General features: G+C 42.8%; 1 protein-coding gene across 1 annotated transcript; it reads right to left on the bottom strand.

Moving 5' to 3' along the window:
* Positions 1-2219: 2219 nt before the first annotated feature.
* Positions 2220-4646, bottom strand: LOC311315364 (monoacylglycerol lipase ABHD6-like; the record flags this gene model as incomplete). The annotated part of the gene is made up of 8 exons (XM_084446034.1): positions 2220-2396; positions 2670-2770; positions 2866-2920; positions 3103-3260; positions 3373-3505; positions 3681-3794; positions 3914-4070; positions 4522-4646. 8 exons carry the CDS (start codon positions 4644-4646, stop codon positions 2220-2222), a joined length of 1020 nt encoding a protein of 339 aa, XP_084302160.1.
* Between the last annotated feature and the right edge of the window lie 7016 nt (positions 4647-11662).

The raw sequence follows: 11662 nt of genomic DNA, 5'->3' as shown, positions 1-11662 counted from the left end.
GTTCACAGTGTAGAATAGCTACACACCCGGAATGATAAATAAGCGTCGTTCAAAGACAAAACTCATAGGCCTACTGTTGCGCAAAACGATACATTTATTATTATGAAAATAACGAAAGGTGGTAATGCCCTATAAAAGATTTCCTCGTGGGTTTCTGAATCGAATCTACCATCACAAAACCTTATGCCAAAAAGTCTGGCCATCGGGTGAGTGAAGCAGTGAGATTCTATAAAGATATGCACACAGCCAGCCCAATAGGCCGTCTACGGTATAGCTTTCACAGGCCGAGTAGCCTATGATAAATTATTTTACCACTCAGAAGCCAATAAGCGACGAGGCTTCGAAAGCTCTCACATCCTTCCTGCGCGCACAAAATATGACATCAACATAGGTTCCTGTGCACAAAGGGGGACTCTACAAACTACATTACCCTTTAATGAGCGATACTATGATTTTTATAGTTTTATATGAAGTGGAGTACATCTGTGGCTCCTGCTGCTTGGATATGCAGTCCTGCCTCTGACGTCACCCTAGTCGCTGTTGTGACCAATAGGGTCTTCGGATACCTCGTACTTCCATGCAAGGTGGCTTCTGACCCACATTGGTGACGGCCTTCACCCTTTGATGGCTGGTCGCGCAGCCTACCTTCTTCTCTTCATATATATCAAGATTATAATAATATAAATATATAAATCAGAGGGGGGGATCACACCCAGATAGTAATAAATTATATATATATCATTTATTTATATATAAATAATATACATTTAAATCAGAGGGGGATCACAGACACCCAGATAATGAAGTAAGCGGTGCTGGTGCAGGTTTATGAGCAATCTCTACTGCCTTGCTGGTGTGTAACGGTATTGCCTAATCCTAGTTAGTCCAAATCTCATTAAAAATCTATATTGAGAAAAAGCCTTCATGTTGTTGTTGTTTTTTTGTTTAATTGGTTTAAATGTATCGGTTGACTTTATGCATTGACTAAGTATAATCTAGGCTACTTATAATGTAGCGAACAGGGTTGAAAATTAATGAGCTAAAGCTGCAGTATGTACCAGATTTCAAAATGTTAAATACTACTATATTCTGTGACAAATCAAGAGTGTGATTGACCTCTGAGCATTTAGACTATTATAATTTGGGGTCTGGTCGACACCAGAGCATTTTTAATGCATACCCAGTTGAAGCAATCTTAGTACCATATTACTGTCATTCATTTGGGTTACTCATACAGTAGGAATGTAAGAACGTAATTTCTCAAATAATTTGCACATATAATGACTATAAGACAGTAAAGATTAATTATTTACCATGCATAACAGCCCCCAAGCTAACTCCCTAATATCAATATTTAGTTGATATTCTAGTTTTTTAAGTTCCACACAGTAATAATAATAATGTTTACTTCATGGTATTAAGTAGTAGTAGTAGCAGTACTAGTAGCAGTGGTACTGTAGTAAAAGAAGGCTAAAAATATATTTAAAGCAACAAAAATGTCATACAAACTGTGTATGTGCCCTCTGGACAGCCATGTGTCAGTTAAGGTGCTGGTGATTGCAGGAATAAACAATGATATAAATGATACATTCACCGCACACCAAATACTTTTATTTTTAGCAAGTCAAAATGATGAAGTCTGTCTGAAGAATTTTACCGGTGAATGTAGGCTATTCCTGTATCTATGGGGAACAAATATGTCACTCAGCCTCATACATAAGTGGTGGGACAAGCCAGTTTGGACTTTGAATAGGAAATATTTGATCAAAATTATTGTGGACGCATCGAATGTTTTGTTTTATTGATAAAACAGTTACAAATATCTACTGTATGTGATTAATTCCACAGTATTTTTCCTGGCTGCAAAGGTGAGGGACATAGAAGCCACAATTTGCATATAATGACCAACATACATACAGTAATTGAGCTACAGTATATGGGCAGGTGATGTTAAGAATGTATCACACGTAAATATAGGCTGGTTAATAAAAATAAACAGTCAAGTAAAACCAAATCATGGAGCTGGAGGCACTTCATCAAATTTCTAGGGATCAACTATATCTTAGATCCACACAGTCATCAATGCAATCATTCAGAAATAAATACAAATACAGGAAGTGCTCACAATGACAAGAAAATATCCCCTACAGTATCACAAATGTGGAGCTAACGGAGGAAATACAAGCAAACAAATGACTTCCTCAAAGCCCTTTTGTTTTTCATGAGCGCTTCTTGGTGCCTCCTCCGGGGCCTTGGGAGATGATGAACTCCATGATGAGTTTGGCTGTCCTACGAGGCCTCTCCATGACAACCGAATGGCCACAGTTCTCTAACAGGTCCACCCTGCACCCGGGTAAGGCCTCTGCCACCACAGCTGCTCCAGACACATCTACTACCTGGAGAAAGGGCAATGGGAGATTAAGAGGACGTCCCACACCAACATACGTGGCTGTACTAAGGAGGGATGCAGGAGTGGAGAGTTCTGCGGAACTGGCTGGATGTATGGACGACCGAGATGATTGGAGACTTCACTGTCAAGCTCGTCTGAGGACGACCTAATGAGATACTGTTACAGTATTATCTATCACCTACAGTGGCTCTTCTCCCTAACCTTAGTCATTATAAGTTTTAATTAAATTTAATAAATTTAATTAAAATATCCCAATTACCTGGTCCTGTTTACCCCATATAACTTGTAAAGGGGCAGTGATACGGTGCAAATGTTCCTGTAAGGCATATCTGGAGTTCTCACCAACAATTTCCATGAAAACTACAAACAGATAAAAGAGATTATCAGCAGAGAGTTTACAGGTTCAGAGGGAATCAACCTATATGAGATATTCAAGCTGTATTGTCAAGACTGACCTTCATGATAAAAGTCATTATGCGGAAGCCGCACATCCACCAATCCCTGAAGAATCTAAATCATGAAAAATACTGAGTATCAAAAAAAAAAACATGATTTTATAGGGTTATACCTTTTTAATGAATGAACGTAGGCGATATAGGAGATAACTACAGAGGGGATGGAAACATTTTTTAGACTGTTCGTTGAAATATTTCAAAATGCTTTCTTGTCTGGCACATGGGCAGGAATCCCACCTGTTGGGGGATCTTGAAGCGGACATGGGAGCAGAGTCGAAGCATGTCCTCCATCTCCTCCGGGGTGGAGGGGATCAGAGGGATGCTCAGGGTGTAGCGACTGTGCTCCAGGTCCTGCAGATGGTTGTCGAATTTCGTCTCACAGGGGTACCTTATACCTATAGGATGAAAACATCATTGACAATTGATGATATTCGATCCTCGTGTTTCGTGAAATCATTTTCTCTCTTTCTTCAAGATACACACACACACACAAACACACACACACACCAGCTGGAGAGATGAGAGTCATGCTACAGACATCTGAAGGGTAGCAGGCTGTGTACACCCCGGCCACGTTACCCCCCATGGAGGTTCCAACCAGATAGAAGGGCTTCCTGTTCAGGCGGATGGTCTCCACAAACTAGACCCAAAAAAATGCAATATGATTCTCCATCTGACAGTACAAGTGCTACTTACACACCTCACACTACATTTACACTGATACAATCTGCATGAGGACAGTAGAGTATGTATATCAGCGATTTGATCTACTGTAGATGTGATTATACCATTACGGAGACTGGAGCAGAACCCACCTGGTGAATCCTTCTAACCTGGCCCTGGATGGAGTAATCCTCTGCATTGGTGCGCGTGGTTCCCTCATGGCCAGGCATATCCACACACAGTATGTGCAGGTGTTTAGGTAGATACTGAACAGCACAGACACATGTTAGTGAACCCTTCAAGTTGAAGCCATCTGGTCTAAAATGATTGAATTGTGTCATTCATCTGTAGATAAAGTCTCCGTCAGCCATTAAAGTGACCATACCTTGACCACAGTGAGCCACGTGTCTTTGTGAGCGGAGAAGCCGTGCAGCATTAGGATGGAGGGTCTGAAGCCCGGCTTCCCCCTGGAGGAGTAGCAGAAGCGGTAGCCTCCACAGTCTGCGTAGCGCACCTGCAGGCCCAGCGTCCTCCTCCAGTACCTGCACACCACCAGGACAGGTAGATGATGATGGCATACACGTAATGGCCTACCATGTAGGCAACTTCTCTGTAACTATTTGTGCACTCTCCTGTTAGTCATGTCTCTCTTATGAAGTATTTAGCCCATGTTTACTGATTTGTATATGTTCTTAGCCAAAAGACAAACATTTTCCAGGAGTTTGCTCGATCGTCTCGTTGAGAGCGGTCAGGGGAAACATTTTACCGTTCACTTTTCTGGCCCTGGTGAAACTGTTTTTTTGCTTCCCTCTGGAATATGTAGGGGTGGGACCTATGCCCCCCCCCATTGCTCTCTGTAAAGCGCATTGTGTTGCCTCTGTCTATGAAATGTGCTATACAAATAAAGTTTGATTTGATTTGTGTTGTCTTGATAGCAACAGATTACAGACTACACACAAGTGGAGGAAATCGTCACAGCTGTATGGGTCTTACCAATAATAGACTTTGATGAGGGCTGAGGGCCAGAGGAGAAAGGAAGCTACAAAAGCCAGGATGGGAATGGCCAACGTTCCACCGGCAATGACAAACAAGTTCACCACATCAAGATCCACAGCCATGGCTACCTGATGGAGAGAACATGCTCTTACTATTCAAAGGTATAGAGACAAAAGTGCATGTTACTGTATATTGGGTTTGAGTTCAGCTTTGAACAGTTACAGTCTTATACAGTCGCAAGTCCCTCCCTACCCATGGACTCTCTTTTGACCTTCAGTACCCATGTGAGTAAAATGTTGGGGGAGGGGCAATGTTTGGAGAGTCCAATCAATATCTGAAATCCAACTAGACCCATTGTTCAGTGTTCTGTTAAGGGAAATGGAACCCACTAGTGTGAATGCACCAGCATGCTCTCAAAGCTATCAGCTCTAGAATATTGCCTAATTATGGAGATTGACACACTATTCATTATCCCAACCTTTAATTATATCAATCTGATCTGCACAGAATAATGATCTACTGTAAATATAAGAAGCCAAATACATAAAAATATTCACAATGAATTTAGCCTTTTTCAACTCAAACCATTGCCATTAGTGCTGAATAGTTTAATAAATACATTGAATTCCATACATTGAAAGCACTCAAACACATAAGTATTGTAATAATCTATTCTTTACTGGATTGAAAAAGTCAAATGAATAACATTTGTTCTAAACACTTAAAACACCATGATTCCATGAAATATTTTAAACTTACTTGATCTAAGAACGAGATATTTATATTCCTCTTGAATAAATGTCATGGGTTTGCATACGGGATTTGGCAGATGATCAGCTCTATTGATTTATCAAACGTCATGCAGAAGTTGATTTCCATCCGTCGAGGTCTAATATCCATACAAAGGTGATCTCTGCTCCTGTTCTGTCTTCTATATGATGATATTCACTTTGATGATGTTCACTTTTATTGTGTTGGTTGAGATTGGAAGTTGTTGATTGCTGGTCACGTCGCTCCAGTGAATTTATATTGATTTGTCGCATTAGAAAAAACCGGGCCAGATAATTCGGTCAATCTTTTAAAGGGAACGCATTGGCTTAATTTTTTCATTGACCTATCACCCCTGATAGGCCCTCAAAAAGGGAGATACTTTGAGGTTTCATCTTAGGCTGCTATTTTGTACATCAGATCATATTTATCAGATTATCCAATGCATATCCCAATCTGTCAAAATTTTGGAGTGCAGCTTGAAAATAAAACCAAATCCTCCAATTCCCTCCCCACTCGTATATAGTTGACAACCACGAGATCTCTGATCAGATTGAAATCTGTCGGTCCTGTAACCAGCATTTTGCTGAGGCAGGACATCTCTTTGATAGGAATAGTGGGTCTCACCCAGCGATTGGAATTGATAGTCAGGATTCAGAAACTTCCCACTCACCCTTCTGCCTCCTCTCATTTACCCTTGATGAGGTCACAATCCTTTAGTATCATTAGATCATAGGTGTTCTACCGGTGAAGATGATCTGGAGGCCTACTTCCTCAAGCTGGCTGCTCCAGTCATAGCCGAACAGTTGACTCATATTTTCAATCTCTCTGTTGCCTCTGGTAAGATTCCTCTTCAGTGTAAATCTGCTAGGGTGATTCCGCTACATAAGGGGGTGATACATGTAGGGACAATTTGGATAACTATAGCCCTATCTCCAGGTTACCCTGTCTGGCAAAACTACTGGAGTCTTTCATAAATAATCAACTAAAAATGTTCCTTTCAATCAATTCAGTGCTTAGTCAGTACCAGTCTGGTTTTAGATCCCAGCATAGTACTACCTCAGCAATTACATTGGTTGTGAACGATATCAGTTCAGCCTTAGACAAGAAAAAGCATTGTGCAGCCCCCTTCACAGACCTTTCTAACACAGTCGATCATTCTCTGCTACTGTTTAGACTAGCTAGTATCGCCCTGGATGATAATGCTCTTAGCTGGTTTCGTGATTATTTGTCATCTAGGCGCCAGTCGGACATGCTCAGTCTGAGTCTCTGTCCTTATCTAAGGGAGTCCCACAGGGTTCAGTGCTGGGTCCCATACTCTTCATGATCTACATAAATAATATCATTTCTGCTTTGAATGGATCTTGTCAAGCACACTTGTATGCGGATGATACAGTAATCTATTCTACGGCTGATTCTGTGCAGTTAGCTACTAAAGAGTTACAGCTTTCTTTTGTTACCTTGCAAGAGGCTTTCAATAAACTTAAGCTCTTTCTCAATGCAAGCAAAACAAAATGTATGTTATTTACTAGGGCAAAAAATCGTAATTATGACAGCCTACAAATATCATCTTTAAATGGCACTCGAATTGACAGAGTCACTGAGTATAAATATCTGGGCCTGTGGATTGATGAAAGGTTGAACTTCAAATACCATGTAGAGAAGCTTGCTTCCACACTGCATCAGAAGGTTGGCTTTCTGTGTAGGAATCGTTCAAGCTTCCCTCAGTTCTGTCGGAAAAGAATTGTTGAATCAATATTTCTGTCTGTACTTGACTAGTGATGTGATCTATCGTCACGCTGCAGCCTCCGCATTGAAACCTCTGGACTCAGTGTACCACTCTGCTCTGAGATTTATTACAGGAGACAACTATGATACACATCCCTGTGTCCTGTAGGCCTATAGTAAGGAAGGTTGGCCATACCCGGCAGCTCAACGTGACCATCATGGTACTTGTACATTTTTAAGGTGGTGACCGGTAGGCTGCCCCCTTATATCACTACTCTGCTGGACAGGAACGTTCCAACTCTTCAAACCTGATGCACCGGTTTGGTGGCGCTCTCGTGTGCAGCTCAGAGGACTTGGAATGACAACCAGTCCTCAGCTAGAGGTTCTCCCGTCAATTGATGAATTTAAAAGTTTGATTTCGGTTTTCTGTGACGCGAGTTTTAACTGCTTTATCTGATTTTGTTGTTATCACTTGTTGTTGTCCACTTAGCACTGTTGTTTTTGTCTTAACATTTTCTTATATTAGTATTGAGTTTATCTGTATTAGCGTTTTAGTTACTGTTTTATATTCCCTCCTATGTGTTTGTCCGTTGCCGTTTGCTGCCGTTGTTTGTTTGTTGCTCGTCGTCACTGTAAATGAGGACAACCTCAGTCTATCAAGCTTAAATAAAGGTTTGAAATGAAATGAAATCAGAAATGATCAGAGAACAGACAGCAACACAACAGTTGGTGAAACTATATTTATGTATCAAACAAATAAAGAAACAAACATTTCAACCTTTAGATCTACCACAGAACAAGAGAAAAAAGACAAATATTTATAAGGAATGATTACTGTACATCTATGGAATTTCACAGACATGTATATATTTGCATAAACATCAGCTTTGAACCTTTGATCATCTCTTCCTCATAAAACCAGGCCTTATTGTGAAATACCCCCTTCCCAGAACATGTGATGGGACTACTATCAGCCACCTGAGAAACGTTTATGATACAACAACAAGGAAAGGCGATCCAGTGATATGTTCCTCTCCCCACTTTACGGCCAAGACGTAGCTGCCACTCTCATTGACCATGTAGCTGACCTCATAGAGATTGTTGCCAAGATGTTTGATTGACACCTCTTCACAGGGGATGGTAGGGCCATGCATACCTACCAGAAGCAGGTTTGTGCCTAAGACGGAAGACAAGATTCCATTAGGTTACCCATTAGGTCTCCTCACCATCAAATATAATAAAAATTCACTGTCAAGTCAAATTTCACCACTGATGTGATCTACTGTACAATTTAAGTCATGGACCCTCATCCCAACACGGTGCTCCTGTAAGCTTACCAGCTGTGTGGCAGTCCACAGAGAAAGTATTTCTCCTTCCTATGAAGGCCTTTTCTAGACCTGGACCCCTGCTGACCACCTTGGAGGCGTCGGACCGGAAGGAGGCCCAGAGTGAGGCCGCTCCAATGGTTAATCTCTTCATATGTAGACCTGTGATGAATTATAATCACAAACTTCATGATGAATACCCTCCTGTGACTGTTATACTGTATATAGCCCAGTCCATTTTTGAGCACCACTGTCCATGATACAAAATAACTAAAACCTACCTATGATTTTGGTCTGTCCCAATATGTCATCTGCAGGGCCATACACTGGCACCAGAAATGGACTGTCCTGAACGTGCTCGTCATTGAACTTGACTGACACCTCGTAGTCACCTAAGGAGAAAGAACCACTTTCAGTGGGCAGGTTTTCACTAAAACACACACTCAAGGTGGCGAGATGAAGCTGTGAACGTGGAGAGCTAGGAGGCCGGTGTATCTACCTGGTTCCTGAGCAGTGTAGGAGATCCCACAGGAGCCGTCTTCCCTGTCCTCAAAGACCAGCTCTGCCTTCCCAGGGCCCTCCATTGTGACCGACAGGTTCCCAGCTCCGGCCTCCCGGGCCCAGATACTGAAATCAGCTGCACAAACAACAAGAATCCCCTGAAACTACTGTGCTGTGGTTGATCTTTCCCCATACATTTGATCCCATTTGATCCTTGAAGGTCACAAAGTGAATTACTATTAACATAATGTATAGGTAAGGTGTAAAGATCAATGCACTGACCAAGAAATTGTAGACCAATACTCTACCTGGGACACTTGCTTCAGCACTCTGGAGTCCCTCTCCCCAGACTTTCACCTTCCCTGGCCCCCCCTCCCCCAGCAGCCCCACGGTGTACGGGTACGGGCTTCCTGGAATCGGCTGGCCTTTGTACATCACGCCAACGGCGTGGACGCCGGTTTCACTGGGCACAAAGCTCACAGTGTAGATGTCATTTCCTGTGGTGCTCACCGTGGCTTCCTCCAAGGTCCCAGAGGGACCTGACACCTGGGCAGAGATGTGCTGGGACTCCAGACCTACAGAAAGACAGGAGACATCCAGGTCGTGTAAATCACTACAGTCTTGCAGTAGCAGGTGATGTAGAATTGCAGGGGATGAATAAAGTATGAGTTTGTTAAGATGTGACCTGGTATTTTGAGGTTAATCCCACAGATGTTGCCCACGCTGGCAACAGTGGCGGGTCCTTGGTAGTGAGTGACGCTCTCTCTCACATGACCGCTCTCTGTAATCTCCGCCCTGAAAGGGCTCCCTGAGGGGAGCGCAAGGCATTGTGTTGAAGTATCAAAGTTGTCTTTGCGTGATCATGTGGGCCGTTGAGAAGCTCGACAGGGCTACTGTACCTGGGACATGTTCATCTGCAAATTTGACGGAGACGGTGTAGGCTCCAGGCTCTGTGGGGCAGAAGGAGACGCCACAGGTTCCATCCTCCAGCTCCTCTGTTTGGATCTCCACATTACTGGGGCCTTCGATTGACAACGTCAGGCCCCCATAGCCTGTCAATGAAACATTGCCAAGGTAACGTCAAAGTAGCCATTCATAAATATCCAGCTTTAGTTGTCATAGAGATCGTTCCTGACTTGCCTGCTTTACGGGTATCGACCATAAAGTCTGACATTTCGCAGGTCCGACCCGTCACCAGCCCTGGGCCGAACACCTTGACTCGGCTAGCGTCTCCAATCTCCAGAGCAGTGATTTTCAGAGAGATGGGGCTGTTGGCCACGTGCTGACCGTCCTTCATTACACTGACCAGGTGTTCCCCCACCTCTTTGGGGATGAAAGAAATACCTGCACAACAGACCAGAAAGGGACATGATACAGTACTTAGGGTGCTTTCACAACTAAAGGTCTAGACCAAGGTCCAAACCAGATTCCCGTTTGGCGCTTTCACATTTGTTATTTTTTATTGATTTGTTCCATAACTTTTGCTTTCACACCAGCGGACCAAAGGATTTTTGGTGGCAGACCTACATTATGTCGTCATCGCTTGCATGGGGGTGCGTCTCCCTATACTTGATACTGATTGGTTTGTTTGATCTGAAAGTGCGAACCTTTGATTTCACATTAGGCAGCAGCGAACCTTGGTTCGAGCCGAGACCACCTCTTGAGGTCGGTCCAAAGACCGAGTCTTTGATCCGTGCACCTTGGTCCAGGAGGTTTCACACCTGTCAATTTGGTTCGGAACAAACTGGAAAGTCTGAAAGTCCGGACTAAACAACGTAGATGTGAAAGGGTCCTTAAAAGAACTCATCTTCCGTGACGTACTGTACTTCCTGTGTTAAGATCTGAAGGTCCTGTATACTGAACATTAAGGCATTGGCCTTGGATTAAAGGGACAGCGTGCTATTTTGGACATTTAACTATTTGTGGTCTGTCTACCATGAACCTGAAACATAGACCACAATTTCACTGATCATTCCAGCATTGAGCTAGCTGCGGTTTTTATGCAGGCTCACTGGGCTACAATGGAAGTCAATGGGGCATACGTAAATGCGTTGGAAAAACTATGATTAAGTGGTTTTCTGAAACTGGAAGCACAGGGTGCAGTCTCAGTATGCTCTCCTGTGAAATGTACCGCAATCCAAGTGTTTTTACATGTTTGGCATGGCTTGGACGTAAGCATTCCCCTGGCGCTTGTTAGGGGTCAAGCACCAAAGGTGCGTAGAACCCTAATGTAATTGTTGGTATTCTCATTATTTTCCTTGACGCCCTCGAATAACTCTTAAAGGCCTCAACCAAAAATGAGTATCTACGCCACAAAGAGTCACCATGATTCACCCATAGGTGGCGCTATAATAAGCAATTTAGCATACAAAGCTGCCATGTCCGCCCCGATTGACGAAAATGTATGAAACTTGGTAGACGTACATAATTCTTCATGAGGAACAACTTTGCAATTTGGACCCATGATCTCCGCCATGATGGATTTGGCTGCAGGTTGAAAATTTGGCAAAACCTACAAAAAGTTTCTTCTCATAAACCAGGGGTGTCAAACTCAAATACACAGTGGGCCAAAATTTTAAACTTGAACAAAGTCGCGGGCCAACATTGAACAAATGAAAATTTTAATATGGACTCAAACAAGTTTTGCTTTAACATTGAATATGCACTTATCACTTTCGCTTTTGGTGCGCATCAATGGTGTGCACTTACATAATGTGAATACGCCCTCAGACACAAGTGTTGGTGCTCCATCTGCTCAGTAGAGAAGCTTGTAAAACCCTGACTGTCCTACAGCCAGGCAGACAGACAGACAGCCG

This window comes from Borostomias antarcticus (genome assembly GCF_949987555.1).
Source record: "Borostomias antarcticus genome assembly, chromosome: 11".
Taxonomy (NCBI): Eukaryota; Metazoa; Chordata; class Actinopteri; order Stomiiformes; family Stomiidae; genus Borostomias; species Borostomias antarcticus.
This window is presented reverse-complemented; position numbering and strand designations above follow the sequence as displayed.